The following is an 18,788-nucleotide window of genomic DNA, read 5'->3' as shown; positions in this document are numbered from 1 at the left end:
AAATCCTATAGTAAAATGCATCCAGATATGGAATAAAGAATTCCTTTTGCAGTTTCTCTTTATTTGCAAAATTTGCAGAGAAGAAGAAAAACAAAGCTTTTAAACTATATCTTGCAGGTTTCCTGCAACTTTGGAATATAGCAGACAAAGGAAATACCAAAAAAGTAAAAACTACGAAACAAAATTAAACAGCTTTCATGCAATACATGTTTTATTGATGTTCAACTCCTATACATGCTTTGCATCATGTTCTTCTTCAACATTCTGTGTATCATCATCGTCGTCCTCGTCCTCGTCTTCGTATTCATCTTCATCTACAATCTCATCATCTGAATGAATAACATGCATCATTAAACGTCCATCTTCTCTGCATGCATGCAAGAATTCTTGAGTAGGAATTCTAATTTCCTTAAGAATAAACCTCCCATCTTCCCTAAATGATTTAAAGCAAACCCAAGGCTTCCCACTTCTCCCTATGCAAGAAATAGGAGGTGGAAATGACCCTTTGTTTGTTCTTGATCTCTTTGAATAATCATGATTAATAATTATTTGATTCTCTGGCCTATAGGGAACGCGCGTTCTCCCTTTTTCTTCTTCTTGTTGTTGTTTCTGATTCTCGATACTCAAATCGTTCATTAGGTCTTCAACGTCATCAGAGCTCTCGAATCCAAGGCCTTCTGTGCACATCGATAGACTATCCGATGTTCTTGATGAAAAGCTATCACTATGCCTGTCTTGTTTCTTTTGGCTGCAGCTATTGGTATTTGGATAATAACTTGAAATAGGGCTCTTGTTTCTTTCATACTTGTCCTTAATATTGTCCAGCCCTTCAATCTCAGATTGGTGGATTGCATCAAGGAAAAACGACGAAGAAGACGACAATGATGATGAAGCAGATGATTGAGGGAGACAAGAAGAAAAAGATGACGAAGAAGAAACAAGAGAGGAGGAGGAGGAAGATATAGAAGAGTTGTTTTCTTTAAAATGTAATTCGCCGAAAATCTCAGTGAAGGAGGAGTTATCAATATTAGGTTTCAAGGATTTAGAATTATTCCATGAGGTTGAGGAGAGGGATTCAATAAGTGTTGGATTTTCAGGCAATGGTTTCTCAAATATGTGTTGTAGGCTTCCACAGGCAGCCATTGTTTTTGTTGCCTTTTTTTCTCTTTGTTAGTTGGCACAAGACCAACAAAATAGTACTCGTAGTAAATTTTTGAAGGTAAAGACCTTCTTCTTGTTGTGTAGAAGGAAGAAAATATGCACGAGATTGCTGATAAAGTCAAGAGAGGGGAAATTAAAGGTGCTGTTTTGTAGGAGTACCTCTCACTTTGAAAAGTAGAATAAAAGATGAGTGGTTATAAATCTTCTATTCATTTCGTGGTCTCTATTTTACATGTCAAACTGTAATTTCTCTTTCTTTCTCCCTTATCTTTTCTTAATAACCATTCAACTACTTTTTACGCGGAAATGAACTGACTTTGGAATATACTGCAAGTCCAAGAGGATTATATATATTGTTCAAGTAATGACTGAATGATAGGGTTAACTTTCTAATCTTTGGCTAGTTAGTTTATTAAACTCTCTATTTCTTCAAATTCTCACGTGGAACACGTTTTGCTTCTATAATCAGCCAGACAAAAGCACTATCATTTGTTTATATGGAACCGCATCAAGACTGTGGTCTAGTGGTTAATGAAGTGGCTGCAAATCTTAAACACCGGTGTTTAGATTTCTTACAACTTGTTTGGATGGTTGTTATGTATCGTTTTATAATGTATTGTATAGTATTGTATCGTTTTGATGTTTACAATATTTGGATAGATTGTATTGTTTGCCGTCGTTTCATTATGTCATGCATCAACAATACGAAGAATAAACTTACAATATTATAAAGAAAAAATAAGGTACGAGATAAAATTATTATATAAAAAGATAGGATAAAGGATAAAATAAGATTACTTAATAATAAAAAAGGGCAAGATGAGAGAAAAAAGTAAGGTAACGACGCAGTCACAACAAATGGATCATTCCATAAAGTTGCATTTTTCGTTGTTACGTAACAACGAATTTAACGATACGATATAATAAAATTTAAGTAACAATCAAAACAAACATTAATTGTATATAAAGTAGCAGTACGATGCAATACAACAGGTAACAACCATCCAAACAAGCTGTAATAATCATCTGCCTAAGCGTTAGTGGAGAGAGTTACCCGGTATCTGTGCTGGTAGGAGGTTGCAAGTGCCTAATGAAATAGTCGAGATGCACGCGCAAACTGGTTCGAACACCAACGATATCAGAAAAAGAAGAAATAAATAACTACTATAACAACTACGTCTTAATCCCAAGCAAGTTGGGTCGGCCCTATAAACCCTCATTATGCATATCAACTATCAAACATAGACCTAAAGTAAGCGCAATAATAAGGAACTACCATGAGAAAAGTCAAGTGGTCTCTACTATGGAGTGAAAGCCACTTATACATGCAAGACAGCACTAAAAAGGCTCAGGGACCTCAGCAACTTTCTGTAGTTTTCCATCTCATCATGCAATTTGAAGTCGTGTTCCATAAGTATCTTTGATGTGATTGCTGAAAGGTTATACACCTATACTAGCACATCCTGGATTAGATTTTATTATTTAATTGACGAAATTGCTAGATTGTAGTCAATTTCCAGATACACCTCCCTAAACTAGTATACACTTCACATTCTAAAATAGTACTACTGCTATCAACTAAAGGGCAGACTTGCATATTGAACATGATAATCTTACGTATAATCGTCATAGAAAACATACCTGAAGCGGAATCCATTATTGTGAAGCGGAAGCGTTAATCGGTAAATTAGTTTCTCGCCCCTTGCCCTAGCTTTCGTTACCGCCGCCTTTAGCGATGGAAGAGAGAATAAAATGCGGTAACCTAATGGGTGGGGAGAGCACCAATTTATAGAGGTACTTATTTAATCCGGTACGTCCATCAAGTAACCGATCAGACGGATGAGATTTGCTCATTAATTAAATATTAATTATGGGCCTTAAACTTATTGGGCCACCAATAAATTAACGTAAGAAAATCTTACACTCTCCCACTTGGCCCAATAATCACATAATATTAATATTTAATATAGGAACATTAGTTGCGCATAAACAAATTTCTTCTATAATGTCCATCATAAATACCATAATACGATAAACTACTAAATGTGAGTTATGTCGGTTATATATAATTTATCTACATACTCCTTTCCATATTTGCACTAAGCTTCCACTATGTGTGGGGTCCAGGGAAGGGCCGGACTGCAAGGGTTTATTGTATGCAACCTTACCCTATATTTTTGGAAGAAGCTGTTTTCACGGCTCGAACCCGTAACCTCCTGGTCACATGGTAGCAACTTTACCAGTTACGCCAAGGCTCCCCTTCCCTACTGCTATCAGCTAACCCTCATAAATCAACCTAACTCTGCCTTCCCCTGCCTGTAGTTTTCAACTAGCTGAGTATGAATCTCGTGGATCCATAATATTGATCATCCAATTCATTTCAAAGAAAATGAAAGGCCACTACAGCAATTTATCGCATAACAATACTATGGAACCACAAAAATGACTTGTTAGTGGTGCTTTTTCATTATTTGGGTGTTTTTCCTCGATCAACAACAACAATAATAAACCCAGTGTAATCCCACAAGTGGGATCTGGGGACGGTAGTGTATACGCAGACCTTACCCCTACCTCTAAGAAGGCAGAGAGGCAGGCTGTTTCCAGTAGAGTGTTTTTCCTCGATCAGGTTTACTAATATGAGAACATTATTGTAGCATCAGAATTTGACAAATTTTATCTTTGTTGTGGTCCTGAAGCATCAGCATTTCTAACATACCAAATACAGTTCATCAATAGAAAAGTAAAAGGATTGGTCCTCCACACAGATTAGGCAATAAAGTATATGGAGGTGGACATCCACATTGTGCAGGTGCAGATCAATCATATTCGCGTTCTAGTATTTAGAAAGCAGACTGTATAATGTACACATCAAACTGTAACCAGTTAAAAAAACCACCGACAGTACACTAGAACACATACATGAAGCATTAACCATTCACATTTTCACAACCAAATAGTAACTGTTACCATCTTAGTCAGCATAGAAAGTTGTTCACTCCTCTTTACCGCCAGGCTTCTATCCGCTCTGTCATTGAGTTTATGCGGCTCAAGTTGCTTATTCCTTTCGATTTACTATCATTTCCCAGAGACTGAACTACAGTTGGCTCTAAATCGATTTTCAGAACATCCTTCGTCTGATTAGAATCACTTGACTGGCCTATCCTTTGAGTGTCCTCTTCAAAGTTTGAACCTTTTGTCACACAGCCTTCTCTTGCCATGGTATTAACATGGATAGGAGTTTCACAAGATACACTATCGTCGGATTCCTCTGAAGAAGTTGTATAACTAAGATATTCATCATCAGTGATGTTATCTACTCGATTAGATTCAGACACCTTGGCTGAATCGGGCTCTTCTACAGTATATACCTGCTCAGTCAGTTCATCTGATTCATTGGTGCTCTCCAGAGATAGTTGCGGTGGACTTTGACGACCATTCTCATCAGGCCGCCCTAGGTTAGAAACAGAAGCCGGTTCAACAAGGAAATCTTCTCTTTCTTTTAAGGTCCTTTCGATGAGGGTCCTCAAGAAATTCATTACTTGGACAGCATACATCAGTGCAGTCAACGGATCTGCCATCTGCAAGGAAGAAGCTTTAAATTACTACTTATTATACTGATCCAGCCATTAGAGGAGAAATGGTTGGAGATATCCACGGAAACAGAACCAGTTTAATGGTGCAGATGTTAATTGATTTAAGAAAAAGGAAAGAAGGAATAAGAATTGCAACTTGTTCTCACTTGCGGTATTTTTTTATTTCATTTTCTTCCAACAGTTATGGAGTAGATTCACATTGAAAATGAGTTACCCGTTTATAAATGTAGGAAACCATACAACTGGCTTTCCAAATTTCAACTCATTCTCTATTTGCTTAGCTATAAATTCTCAGCTTATGGAAGGTAAACCGTCCCCTTGGAAGTTTCATGCCAGTATTGAGGAGAGAACCCACACCTCCCTCCTCTTCGCTAGTTATAATTTTTCCCATCTTGTTTATGTATCTTTTTTCAATTTTGGGATTTCGGCCGGGGGGGGGGGAGCGCATAGGGCCATGATGTTTATGGGGTTTACTTACAAATTATCTCGGCTACCAAAGAGCAAATGCCAACAATGTGCATATAGTCAAAGAAACCAAGTGCCCAGAAATTACCTGTGTCATGTTAGGAGCAAACACCATTGCGATGTTGCGCGTATTCATCTTGTTAAGGTGTTCTTCCTGGACAACATCAGCCATGAGATTGATAGCCCAGTCCAGCAGAGCAGCTTCTGTTGGTGGCAGAAGTCTCACGAGTGCAATGCTGTCCTCTTCTGATTGGGATTGCATGACCTGCTCGGGAGAAAGAGTATCTAATACCCCACTTGGCAGCTCCCTGAACCAAGCCTGTTCAGTTACATGATGTCAGATCAAGGATAAATATACCAACAACAGGTTTTCAAAGACCAAAATAGAGAAATATCTATCAAGACCTTTTTTTTTATTGCCTCAACTGAAGAAACCACCAACAGGTAGCAATGATGAAGGGGATCACTCTAACGTCATTTAAACCGGTGAAACATAAAATGCTATATTTACAGCAGAAACATCATAGTTCACAAAATAACCATAAACGTCAAGGACATAAAAGGAAGTTGTCTAATTGCAAGCCTGTAATACCAAAGTCACTTTAGTGAGACAAACTTACAACATCATAAGGTGCAATTATGTAGACTTCTACTAATTAAGATGCATTTTAAAAATCACAAGTTTCTAGAGTTTCGTCTTCACTAATCCATCACATGATCTGGCAGCTAATTGGTAAAATTTGACAAGCAAATAAAAAGGCTAAGTTGCTTCAATCTCAAGTTGTGGTGTCATCTACTGCAAGTGTACAAGAAAAGAATGAAAGAACATGTTAGATTTGATTCCTGACTGAAGGAAGCAAGGAACATAAAATTTTGAAATGTTAGTAACTGGTCAGAGGAAGATATGAATGCAGTAATCAACACAAGGTTTCATAATAGAAATCTGAATCTCTATACATTCATCGATTCTAGGATATGATCAGAAATCATATGCCTTGAGTTACCAAGAACTACAAAAAATAATTGACCATGCGAAGAGTAGGCTTATTATTTCCACTTCTCTTATTACCTAGTACCTATACAGTTTTGGCAAAGAGGCAGTTTACAAGACTTTTATCGCTTGTTCGTGCTTAAAGCCTTTAAACCTCCAAAAGCGGCCAGTACTATTTATATAATGAGTTGCTTATATCATTGAATGACACACTCAGAATCCCATTATCTGATAACTATAACGGAATTAATGCAAATGTTCCAATCTGCATAATTTGAAGCAAGGTACCATATTATATGCTATCTAATTGAAGCATTTCCTTTATCGTGTATTTGTAATTTGCAGCAAAATTTCGGGGTTTTCCTAAGCAAAATTAATTTCTTATAACGTAGGTGCACACACCAATGTGAAAAAGTGCACGTTTGTCTGCACACATGTTTAATATGCATGAATGCATACAACATTAACAGTTATTCTGAGCATTCACAAAGGGTGAAATATATTAGATAAGTCTGAAGAAATATACCTTAATGAGACCTGCCAAACAATGTACATCAATCCCATCCGGAACTATTCCCCTGTTTAATTGCTCCCTAACAAGCTCCTCCTCGCTGTTTTCAGCATTTATTCTGAAAATCCCTTCTGCCTGCCCACGTAATACAAACAACTCGGATATGATAATGAACAATTATAGGACACAGCACTACTCCTCGATGATGATGAGGAGGATAACAATGACATCCAATAATATTGTTAATGCAGTTTTTGAATATTTGAAAGAATAAGACAAAACGCAGAACGCACCTGTAGACCCCCTTGAGCATACAAACGCCTTTGCATTAGAAGGAGAATAGTTGGAACACTATTCCCACGGGAGTCGAATGATAACTGCATGGACTCCGTTGACACTCCAAATACAGTGGTACTACAGATGGAATACCAAAGTCAATAGCACTTCAAGATGCAGTCATACTTATAGAAGAGTTTATATCTGCATGACTATCATAATGTATAATACCAGTAACATCATAATAATCTTCTATCCACAAAAACTCCAAGCAACTCACTAACGACAAAAATGGAACTGTAGCAGTTTCTTTCATGAAGATGTTTTCAAGGAATCCTAATTATCTTCAAGGTCTACTAGCTGGAGCAGAAATAAAAGATGTCGCCATAAATATATAACTAAAATGTTACAGCATTTAATGCACTCAAGTATTACATTTCTTTTTAAATCAATCACCTATGAAATTACATTGCCATTTTTTAAGATCACACAATCTTTTCACATAGTAGACAAGTCTGCTAGTTTATTAAAAATTAAAACAGGAGAAATTTAATTGCAGACCAAAACAGAAGCAGTGAGTAGAACCTACAAATTAGACAAGTCTGCTAGTTTATGATTTAAAAGAGAAAAACATCCTTGTATATACCAAAAATGTGAGAAATTTTAACTTGATAAAGAGAAGATATGATAATTGCTATTGCTTTTAATGAAAACTAGGAAATTGAGATGGCTATGTGTCATTCATCGAAACTGCAACATGACTGGTAGCCAACAATTTAATGCAAAACCACATTAATGGTTCACCCACCGATGGAGGACTTTATGCACTAAGATAAGACTCACTCCCAATTTGATTACGTTCTGAAGATTTTCTGATGAAGTGATTATGTTTTTCATCATATTGTGACAAGGAACAACATAAACAAAATCAGCAGATAAATGAATCAAAAACTCACATTAGTTGGTAACTTCAGGCAGAATATAACAAGAGGACATTTTTGCTACCAATCAGCCACTTCTAATGCAAATTAACATGATAAAGATCCAATAAAATTCCTTGTAATTGTCATTTACAAAAAAGAAAAGATCTCTTTTCCAATTTACCTATAGATCAACACGTGAATTTTTAAATAATCTAGAGATATATGAAGGTGCTTTTTTTTTTTGATAAGTGAGATATATGAAGGTGCTTTATTAGCATATAACTCGCTTTGTAATCTTATAAAGGTAAACCCACAAAGATAATATCTTTTCCATATTTCACTACTAAACTCTCTTTCAATACTTTCTTTTCTTCTGGATGACACCATTGATATGGCCGATTGACTAGGACTACACTTTCTCTTTCAAAAAAAAAAATGTAAAATAGGAAAGATTCACTTTGAAAAGTTAAATTAACTGTTGTCTAAGGTAAAATATAAAGCTCAAAATGGGATACATGGTCAAGAACTAAGAATTAACCTATAAGGAGTAGATCACTAAATTATTTAACAATTATAGTTAGAATCAAAGTACAACAAAGACATAGTATAAATCTACTTGTAATAGACAGATGACTTCATCTGTAACAATGTTGACCACACGGAATGTCTGCTCAGGCAAGACAAGACACTTTGAAGAATACAATAATGATCACACACAGAGAAATTTTTCATGAAAAGTTGAAAAATTGAGAGATTCAATGAGTTGAAAGAATGAATTACCATATCCAACCTCTTTCACCACAATTTGTACCAACTATATTATGTTCACAAAGAAATAAAAAGGAAGTGGAAATGTAAGAACTATCTTAAAAATGGATCATAGGATGTTCCCTAGGGGATGGCCTAGCGGTTGAGCTATGGGAGTGACAACATAGAGATTTCAAGTTGGAATCCTAGCTACTTGACAACCCATGTGGCCGTGCTGATGGGCTGAACCAACAATCTGCTAGGTAGATTAGTCAAGCTATGCACAAGTTACCCCAAACACCACCAATATAAAAAAAGAAAAATTCTATGATTTGATGCTCAAATGTATACCCCAACAATCTTTCCCACAAAATTCAATACAATGAGGGTAACTGCAAACTATGAGATAAATCTCAATTTCTAACGGGCATTGCAATTCTCAGTTTTTCCACCAACAAGTTATTACTAATGGGAGGAACTTGGAAGAAGCAACAATTATGAGAGAACAATTCACAAGAGAGATATGGTAAGGGGGATAGTTATGAGTTTCAATATAGATGTATAAGAAATAGGTGAATTGGATGTCATCCTTGCAGGGAATAGACTTCAATCACATCGAGTTAGGATCAACAATTGATTGGAAAGGAGTTCTAAGAAGAGGAAGCTCGCAAAGCTGTCAACAATTGTGCTAATGACATGGCACAGGGACCTGATGGCTTCACTATAGCATTTATCCAACAGCATTTGGGGATGTAGAAACAATTCACAACTTCTTCTAGACGGGAAAATTCAAAAAAGGTCTCAATGCCTCTTTTATAGCAATCATAATAAAGGAGGGGACACCAAACATCAAAGATTATAAGTGTATGAGTCTAGAAGTAATTATCTATAGGATCATAACTAAGTGCTAGACGTGTCCATATCGAGTCTTCTCAGGAAGCTTCTGTGGAGGGAAGATGGATTCTCAATGTAGGACTTATAGCTAATCAACTAGTGTATGAAGAAAAGAAAGGACCCCGGGAACACAACAAGGTGCTTTGCATGGAAATGATAAACGCAACACCAAGTAATAGGAGATTTCAATCATTATTTCTTTAATAACCGTGGTGTCCGGCCCAGCTTGCGTGCACCTCAACTAATTCCATGAGACACCTGCGACCTCCCACCAGCAATAGGTAACTCTATGCACCAAGGCTTAGATAGACGGAAAGAAATCACTTAGTTCTTTTGCCTTGGGCCCTTGGCTGGGATTTTGAACCTGAGACCTCATGGTTCTCACCCACTTCATTGACCACTAGGCCACACCCTCGGGTGCAAGACTTCAATCACTCTTAATGTATTGAGGTTGGATTTTCCAATCAAGCTTAACAGTACTGACAAAATTGATGATAATGAGACAGCAGAAAACATAACATGTCTGCTTATGATTTGAAAATCCAACCTAAGCAATCTTTAAAGAGAGACTCTCTACAACTAACTATTAAATACTATTAACTATCTTTTTTCCAGTTTTCCCTTTCCTGAGGTATCCTAACATAACCTCCACAACACATTTCACAATGTCAATTAAAGTAGGAGCCAAAATAGCATAAGAGTAAAACTTCTAATTCCATATTTGCAAATGATGAATTACTAAATCTAATCACCACAAAGGATATCAAGATTACTACACCACAAATTCTACAAAATTTTGATAAACTATAAAGTAAATCCTCATCAAAAATCACAAAAAAGTAAAACAATGTACCTAGCACTGGGGGCTCTTCTGGAAACTTCAGGCTCAAATTCAACAGGAAGACCCAAGAATCCATTGAACCTATCAAAGGTAACATGCGCAACATGGCGCACATTAGTAGGCCACCCAATTTCCATACCCCTACTACCACCACATAGATCTCCTCCTCCTTCCCTATCTGTCTTACAAGCCATCCAAAAACTCTTCCTAAACAATGTCACTAAAAGAGCCAATAAAGACAAATGATCTCTTCTTTCTTTCTCTCTCTTTTTCTCCTCTATTTCTTCCTCAGAATCACAAACAGCAACCTCAGAACCCCTCTCAATTTCTTCTTCTATAAACAATGTGTGGCCATTGTGTGTAGGTGTAGATATTGAAGGAGAAGAAGAGGAAGGAGAAGAGGAGTGGAGGACCTCTGTCATGGCTGCTTTAAAGGGTGTATAAAAATGTATCAAGAATCCAATAAAGAAATGATCTTTTTTTCTAGATTCTTGAATTGAAATGGCAAAAACCCACCAAACTCAGTAAAGAAATGATTTTTTCAGATTCTTAGATTGAAATGGTAAGAAACATCAAACCCAGTAAAGACCAATTCTTGGATTTTGACAAAGAAAATATGGTTATAGTAATGGAAGGGGAAAAAAGGAATTGGATTTAAGAAATGGGAAAATGGGGTAAGCTAGTTTCTTCAAGTTAAGAGATGTGGGACGTGAGAATCACGAAGTCTGTCATATTGTTTATTGTTTCTTGAACTAGCCCTTTTAATGGCGCGTTGAAGAAGCAATAAAGACAGTCTTTTTAAAAGTACTATTAAAAAAGAAAAGAAAAAAAAAAAAAGAGTTGAAATGCTTTGCTGTGAAGTTGGATTTGAAGGGTATTTGTTTATTGCTTTTATTGATTTTGGGTTAGTGGGTAGAGAGGTTCTTGAATCGGAATCAGTATAGTTTTTGTTGGAGATGGGAGGAAGAGATAGAGAGGAGAGTGAGAAAGAGAGAGGGGTACTTTTGGAAATTTATTGCTTCTACTAAATGTTCTTTATGGTGTCATCCTTGTGTGGCCAATGGGTTCTCGCCACATAAGCTGTTGGCTCATTTAAGAGTTTGGGAGGAGAAAATACAGCTGACAGAAAAAACAACAAACAATTCTTTAAAGAGCACACAAATAAAATAAACTCACACACACCAAAATTTTAATTTAATACAGCTTAATGGTTGAATTGAAGTGAGAATATAATTAACTACTCCCTCCGGTCTAAAATAAGCGATTTTTTGGTCTTTTTTTTGTGGTCCAAAATAAGTAATTTTTCCAGATTTCAAGAATGAATTAATTATGTTTTTCCTACATTGCCCTTGGAGTAAATAGTGTTGGAGTATGTGTTAGGAGTATTTATGTGAAGAGATAGTAAAGGTTAATATGGTCAATTTCATAGGTAATTAATGTTAAAAGGTGAATTTCTTAATCTGTGTGAAAACAGCTAAAAAATCACTTATTTTGGACCGGAGGGAGTAATGATTAACTGAGAGAAATTGTATGTTTTTTTTGGTAATTAATTCTTTCATTTACCAGGAAAATATTTACAGAGTAAATCAAACCTTTACATATTACTTATCCTACTAACTTCTCCCCCCACCACCTAGTTATCATGTACATCTATTACATTGGATACCAATCTAATTTCTGCAAAATTTTCTCTACTCTCTTGTTACTACGACAATGTATCTCTTGTGTTATCAGTTTGCAAACTGTCTCCCATCCTCTTGTCTTGTTGTTAAAAATTCGACCATTTCTTTCCTGCCACACATAGTAAATTGCAGCTGCCAGCACCATTTTGTATAGTTCAATTGTTGCAGTCTTCCTTTTGGCCCATTTCTCTGCCCATTTTAGCTCCTCATCCCACCCTTGTACTGGTCTGGCAATGCCTTGCCATGCTAAGAGTTTGCTCCATAGTGTTTTTGCATATGGACATTCAAAAAACAGATGTTGTATGGTTTTCTTTTCACTGTTGCATAATATACACTCTTGATCAACTTGTATTCCCCATCTTTGCAGTCTATCCTTTGTGTAAAGTCTTCCATGAGCAGTCATAGTTAGCACAAAATTTCATCTGGGACACCCTCCATTGTGGCAAACTACTTTCCTCCAACTTACTTTCTCAAACGTACCTCGCAGCATGTGGTAGATTTGTTTGATAGTGCATCTGTTCATGTTTATGATATCATCATGGCTGAAACCAGCATCCATCATAGTCTTCTGTGCCTTCATGATCTTACCTACCATCCATGAAGTTTGCTTTAACTGTATTGTCCAGATGTTTCTTCCTCTGATGTAATATCCATGTACCCATTGTATCTACATCTTCTTTTTCTCCTTACATAAATTCCAGAATTGCTTACATATAGCAGCTTTATTCCAGATTGCTATATTCATAATATTAAATCCACCCGCTGACTTTGGCATACATATTTTCTCCCATGCTAATAGTGTTTTCTTTGACACTGTACCTTGCCCTGTCCATAGGAAACTTCTGCACATTGCCTCAATTATTTTTATGATCTTCTTTGGTAGAACAAAAATTTGGGCCCAGTATGTTTGAATAGAGAACAGGACACTTTTAATGAGTTGGATCCTTCCTGCATAGGATAAGAACTTGGCAGTCCATGAAGTGATTCTTCCCATTATTTTGTCAATGAGTGGCTGGCATTGTGTTATGGAGATTCTTTTGGAACTCAGGGGTGCACCAAGATATCTGACTGGTAAAGTACCTCTCTGAATTCCTAGAAATTCTAGGATCTCCTCATGCTCATCTTGTGTAACTCCTCCAAAGAACATTGAACTTTTGTTCTTATTAATCATCAGTCCAGATGCCTTTGAGAAGTCCATAAAGCATTGGAATAATAGTTTGACTGATCCAATGTCTCCCCTGCAAAACAATAAGAGATCATCAGCAAAACCAAGTTGTAAGATTTGCATCTTAGCACACTTGGGGTGGAAATTGAAGTTTGGGATCTCTGCCAGTTTCTTTAGTTTCCTTGTCAAATACTCCATTGCAAGCACAAATAGAAAGGGTGAAAGGGGGTCTCCTTGTCTCAGTCCCTTCCTAGCATCAAATGGCTTAGTTAGTGCACCATTTATCATGATTGTATATGTCACAGTTCTCATGCATGTCATGATCCATCTTACAAATTGTTCTGGGAAGGCTAGTGCATATAATATCTGCTCCATAAAGTCCCATTCTATTGAGTCATAGGCTTTTTGCATGTCCAGCTTCATCATACATCTTGGTGATATCCCTTTCCTCCCATATCCTTTCACCAGTTCATGGCTCAAAATAATATTGTCTGTTATAACTCTGCCAGGAATAAATGCTGCCTGTGAACTATCAATCAGGAAGTCCATTACACACTGTAGTCTCTTGGTAAGAATCTTTGATATCACTTTGTACAGGAATGTACAACATGAGATGGGCCTATAATCATTGACACTTACAGGATTCCTAACTTTAGGTATTAAGGTAATGGCAGTGCAATTGATAGGTCTAAACATTTGGTTTGACTCAAAGAACTCCTGTACAGCCTTTATCACATCCTGACCAATGATTGGCCGGGATTTCTTGAAGAAAATAGCATTTAGTCCATCATAACCAGTAGCTTTAAGATCATTTTATATCCTTCATTGCTTCCCATATCTCTTCCTTGGACACTTGCTTGACAAGCAGTAGCTGATGTTCCTTGCTCAAAACTGGTCCCCTTTTCATATCATTTGGATTGATAGCTGGAAGACTTTCAGCACTTGAACCCAATAACTTCTTATAGTACCACATGATTTCTGCCTCAATATCATCTTCCAACACTAGCTGGACCCCCATGTCATTAGTGATAACTTGAATCCCATTCAAATTACTTCTGTTCTTCATCTGAGCAAAGAAGTAAGCTGAGTTTGAATCTCCCAGCTTAAGCCATTGCACTCTTGATCTCTGTCTATATATGCTTTCCTCAATCAGAATCCATTTTTCTAGGTCACCCTTTAGTGCTTTTTCCTTCTCAATTAGTTGTTGCCTCTGTAACTTAGAACTCATTTCTTCCTGAGTTGACTGGAGATCCTCCCTGATTCTTTTTATTCTCTCATCTAATCCTTTGTAATATTTTGTGTTGATATCTTTGATAACTTCCTTTACCCTCTCCAGCTTGTTCCATACTGTTTGCATCATACTCCCCTTACTCCTTTCTTCCCAGACTTGCTCCACTTTCTGTAGGAATTGGTGATGGTCAGCTATACAATCAAAGAATCTGAATGGTCTCTTCTTCCTCCCCTGCACTTGTGCTATCATTAGTTTTAAAGGTGAGTGATCAGACACTAGTGGCTCTAGTACCTGCACTTTCATATTAGGCATCATCATCATCCAATCTGCATTTACCAAACCCCTATCTATTTTACTGTAAGTGTGATTATTAGTCCATGTATAGTTCCTTCCCACATATTGAAGTTCATGCATTCCTGTATCAATCAGAAACTCCTTAAAATCTCTTGTCTCTATATCTTGCACCTCAGTACCATGCTGCCCATCCTCTGCCTGTAGGATAGCATTATAGTCTCCCATCGCTAGCCATGTGCCATGTTGTGTGCTGTGTATTTGTCTCATCTTCCTCCACAAACTTAGCCTATATTTTATAGTATGCAACCCATATATTGCTGAAAAGCCAAATGTGATTGCCCTTGATAAAATACTAACCTGCCCATGTACCAACTGCTCATCAAGCTCTTCCAGATCAAATTTATATATTCTAGGATCCCATAGTACCCATATTCTACTTTTATTGTTTGAACTAGCATTTGATATCTAGTGCCAACCATGTGCTATTTTTTTTGTTATCTCATTTTCTCTATGCTCCTTTACTCTATCTCAACCAATGCTATTATAGCTTTATTATTATTTCTTATGAACTCCCTCACCTCCTTTTGCTTATATGTTTTATTCAAACCCCTAATATTCCAAGTTATCACACTCATATTGGTATGAAAAGAGGTATATAATAGATCTCATGTTCCCCTATACTGCTCGTTTGCACTTTGCTTGTACCTGGTACATCACAATTGATTCTGTTGTGCATGCTTTGAGTCTCTTGTTTTTCTGCAGCTCCCTGGTCCTCATTTTGTTTAGCCTGAGATGCTCTTGCTGCTGATTTTCCAAGTACTGTAATCCACCCTTCTTCCCTTTCTTGCATTTCTTTCTCTGCTGGTACAGATTCACCCTGCTGGACTGCTTCCATTGTTGCCTTTTGATCTGGTTTTCTTTTCATTTCTTTCATTCCTATCTGTTCTTAGCCACACCTATTTGCCTGTAGCTATTTTCCTTTGTTGGACCATTCTTTGTGGTTGCTCCTTCCTTATCAAAGCACAATCATGTCCTATTTTCAGACATTTAGCACAATATGTTGGTTCCCAATCATAGACTACCTCTTGCTGAGTTAGTTTCCCTTTAGGATCCTGTACTTTCACACTTCTAGGCAGAGGTCTGCTTATATCCATTTCAATTAACATACGTGCATAAGAGATCCTCATTGTCCCAGTGGTGCATTCATCTGCATATACTGGGTTCCCCAAAGTACTTCCTATCTTGCTTAGAGCTTTCATGCTCCAGCAATTAAGAGGCAGATTAGGAAACCTTACCCATAATGGAATAGTCTTCAACACCTCGTCATGAATATTGAAATCTTCAGTCCATGCCTTCATAATTATAGGCTTATTATTCACTGTATGAGGCCCAGAATATAGTATTTGATCCCTTTCCTCCAGATTGCTGAATCTAATCACAAAATATCCCTCGTTATGGTAGTAAATCGGTGGTTTCCTTGAGAACTTGCCCACTGAGCTAAGAAACCTTTCCATAGCTCCAATGGTAGGCGAATCCCCTATCACGTACAGAACAATTGCAGATCTCCATTTTTCATTCTCCTGCTCAACATCCTCAACTTCTAGTTTTGCTATTTTCTCTCTATTTTGAACTACTGGTGCCACAAATTGCAGGTTCATACCCTTCATAGCAAGTTTATTTCCTACGACCACGTTTGCCCATGATTGATTCGATTTAACTTCTGTTGGTTCATCGTTTTTGTTGTTCTCAACAGTACCACTATTGCATGGTACTGTTCCATTGCTGTTGGTCTTCCTGGCTTGCTCTTGAGCTTTCCCATTCCCAGATCCACTTCCTGAAGCTTGATTAGTTGCAGGTGTAACTGCAATCATCTTCAATCTGTCCCTACTTCCCAATGGTTCTGTTTCCCCTTTTCTTATCTCACTCTGCATGCTCCTTGGAGTGAGATTTCCAGCTTGGTCTTCAATTCGAGCTCCTTTTGGTGATACAAATAGCTCAAGTACTGCTTTCCTAGTTTCCGATGATCGTTGTTCCACCACCGCATTTCGTTGCTGATTTTTCTTAGGTCTGCCTCTCCCTCCCATGGCTTTCAAGCGCACGTTATCTGGTCCACGTTAACGTGCGCCGAGAGAGATTTTGAAGAGAGAGAAAAAAAGAATTCAACTAACTGTATGTTAAAAGTACCTAATATGTATGTATTTATTTATTGGTTTGATAAAGTACGGGTTATGAAAAGAGTTTTTTTTTGTGGCAGCAAGGCGAGGAATACGTTTAGCTTTGTTTCTACCAAAATATGTGGTGGGATAAATGAGCCTATTCATGCTTCATTAAAAGTCTCGAATGTAAGTATGAAGATAAAATTATCCCAATAAGAAATGCTTTCTCACTTAATAGGTCCTATGTATTTGTCTGTAGTGTGTCCTGGATACCAAATCCTTGGAAACAGAAAATGGTGATTTGCACAAATAGGACAGACATTTGAGGTGTCACTCTTGATTTTTTTTATCTCCCTTCCCTGGTGGCGAACATTAAATTTAACAATTGTCCCTCGTTTGCAACATGGGTAACACTTTTGACTATTCACTCATATACGTAACTAAAAGTAGATCACGAGGGGTTGAACCTAAATTGACTCGTCAAAAATTGGGACCAAAATAGGCTGAAAGAGTACAAAATATACAATGCAAAAAGTTATTTGAAGGCCTAAGCTAGAAGTATCTTAAGAAGTTATTGATCAATTCTATTCCTAAAAGACAAAGAATATGTAGATAGCTAAGATATCGCTGACTTTAGTTAAAATATTATTTACATAATCAGATCAACTAAAAGTTGATTACAAGTAAATTTTTGCACTTAAAATTGATTATGATTAAGTTACTAAAATTTTTGGATATTAGATTACTACACGAGATACATAGCTTAGATGATACTAAGTGTGCCTGTTTACATTTATCTATGCCTTCGATGACAGCAGCAATAACAACCCGGTATGATTCCACAAGTGATGTCTGGGGGATAGTGTGTATCCAGACCTTACCCCTACCCTATAGGGTAGAGAGGCTGCTTCCGACAAACCAGTTAAATGACTCTTTCTACTAATAATCATGTAAGAAAATGACATAATTTATACCACATTTGTACTGATAAATGATATCATATCACCAAATATAAAGCGTATGAGCTCCTATTTATTTTTTGATCAGTAATAGAATTATATATTACTACTTAAACAGAGTTCAACGTATTACATAGCATAGAATCACCTGAGGTGGCATTAGGATAGGAGCTTGGGTACGTAGACCCTTCATGCAAAAAGATATTGTCACTTGCAATGTTTTGGTTACCTAGGGTTCTAAGCATATTACAAACATTTATAGGAAGATTTTTTGATAAAATATAATCCCCGCTCATATCCTTGGTAAGCATTTTCTCCACAAAAAATGGCGGTGCAGCAAATATCTTAATTTCCCCGGGCAAATATTGTTTTTTTTTTAATTTTTTGCATCCTTTGCTAACGCATCCACAATGCGTTATGAAGCTTATGAACCACTAAATCGGTACTCAAACCCGGCATGTCATCATACGACCAAGCAAATACATCTCTGTACTCGAAAAAAACTTGAATTATGGCATCTCTCGTCTTTTGTTTAGTATGGATGCTTATTTTAGTTTCTATGGTTTCTTCAGGACTTCCAAGGTTAATTGCCTCAGTTTCATTTAAGTTAGGCTTAGGCTTATTCTAAAATTGATCCAATTCCCTTTTTATTTCCTTAAGAGCTTCATCTTCATCATACTCAACTTCTTGATTCATTATTTCGAGATTAGACAACTTTTTAAGATCTGGGCATGAATTCCACGTGCATGTCATGTTTTTAAAGCCAGCACTAACGAAATTGAAAATGATAAGAAATTAACAAATTAAGGAAAGGAAATGACAGAATTCTACAATGAAACTGGAACTTCATTTCATTGAATTTGAAAGGATAGAAGGGTTAACATCAAAGCAATGCAATT

The 18,788-nt window shown here is 36.8% G+C and overlaps 2 protein-coding genes across 2 annotated transcripts; both read right to left on the bottom strand.

Annotated features, from left to right (window-relative positions):
- Positions 1-8: 8 nt before the first annotated feature.
- LOC109218256 (uncharacterized serine-rich protein C215.13) lies at positions 9-1,364 on the bottom strand. Its single transcript, XM_019382609.1, has one exon. The coding sequence runs from the start codon at positions 1,141-1,143 to the stop codon at positions 229-231; it is 915 nt and encodes a 304-aa protein (XP_019238154.1). The 5' UTR covers positions 1,144-1,364; the 3' UTR covers positions 9-228.
- Positions 1,365-3,944: 2,580 nt separating this feature from the next.
- LOC109218255 (rho GTPase-activating protein 5-like) lies at positions 3,945-11,374 on the bottom strand. Its single transcript, XM_019382608.1, has 5 exons — positions 10,415-11,374; positions 7,015-7,135; positions 6,737-6,856; positions 5,308-5,538; positions 3,945-4,739 (listed from the first exon to the last, which is right to left on the bottom strand). The coding sequence occupies exons 1-5, from the start codon at positions 10,822-10,824 to the stop codon at positions 4,164-4,166; spliced, it is 1,458 nt and encodes a 485-aa protein (XP_019238153.1). The 5' UTR covers positions 10,825-11,374; the 3' UTR covers positions 3,945-4,163.
- Between the last annotated feature and the right edge of the window lie 7,414 nt (positions 11,375-18,788).

This window comes from Nicotiana attenuata, unplaced genomic scaffold (genome assembly GCF_001879085.1).
Source record: "Nicotiana attenuata strain UT unplaced genomic scaffold, NIATTr2, whole genome shotgun sequence".
Classification (NCBI taxonomy): domain Eukaryota; kingdom Viridiplantae; phylum Streptophyta; class Magnoliopsida; order Solanales; family Solanaceae; genus Nicotiana; species Nicotiana attenuata.
Note: the sequence above shows the minus strand (reverse complement) of the source record. Positions and strands in the feature narration are given on the sequence as shown.

Excerpts from the sequence above, each read along its gene's own strand:
- LOC109218256 (XM_019382609.1), bottom strand. The coding sequence starts at position 1,143 with ATGGCTGCCTGTGGAAGCCTACAACACATATTTGAGAAACCATTGCCT.
- LOC109218255 (XM_019382608.1), bottom strand. The coding sequence starts at position 10,824 with ATGACAGAGGTCCTCCACTCCTCTTCTCCTTCCTCTTCTTCTCCTTCA. Across the intron at positions 7,136-10,414 it reads AGAAGAGCCCCCAGTGCTAG|TACCACTGTATTTGGAGTGT; the intron begins GTACATTGTTTT and ends TTCCATCTGTAG. Across the intron at positions 6,857-7,014 it reads ATGCTCAAGGGGGTCTACAG|GCAGAAGGGATTTTCAGAAT; the intron begins GTGCGTTCTGCG and ends TTACGTGGGCAG.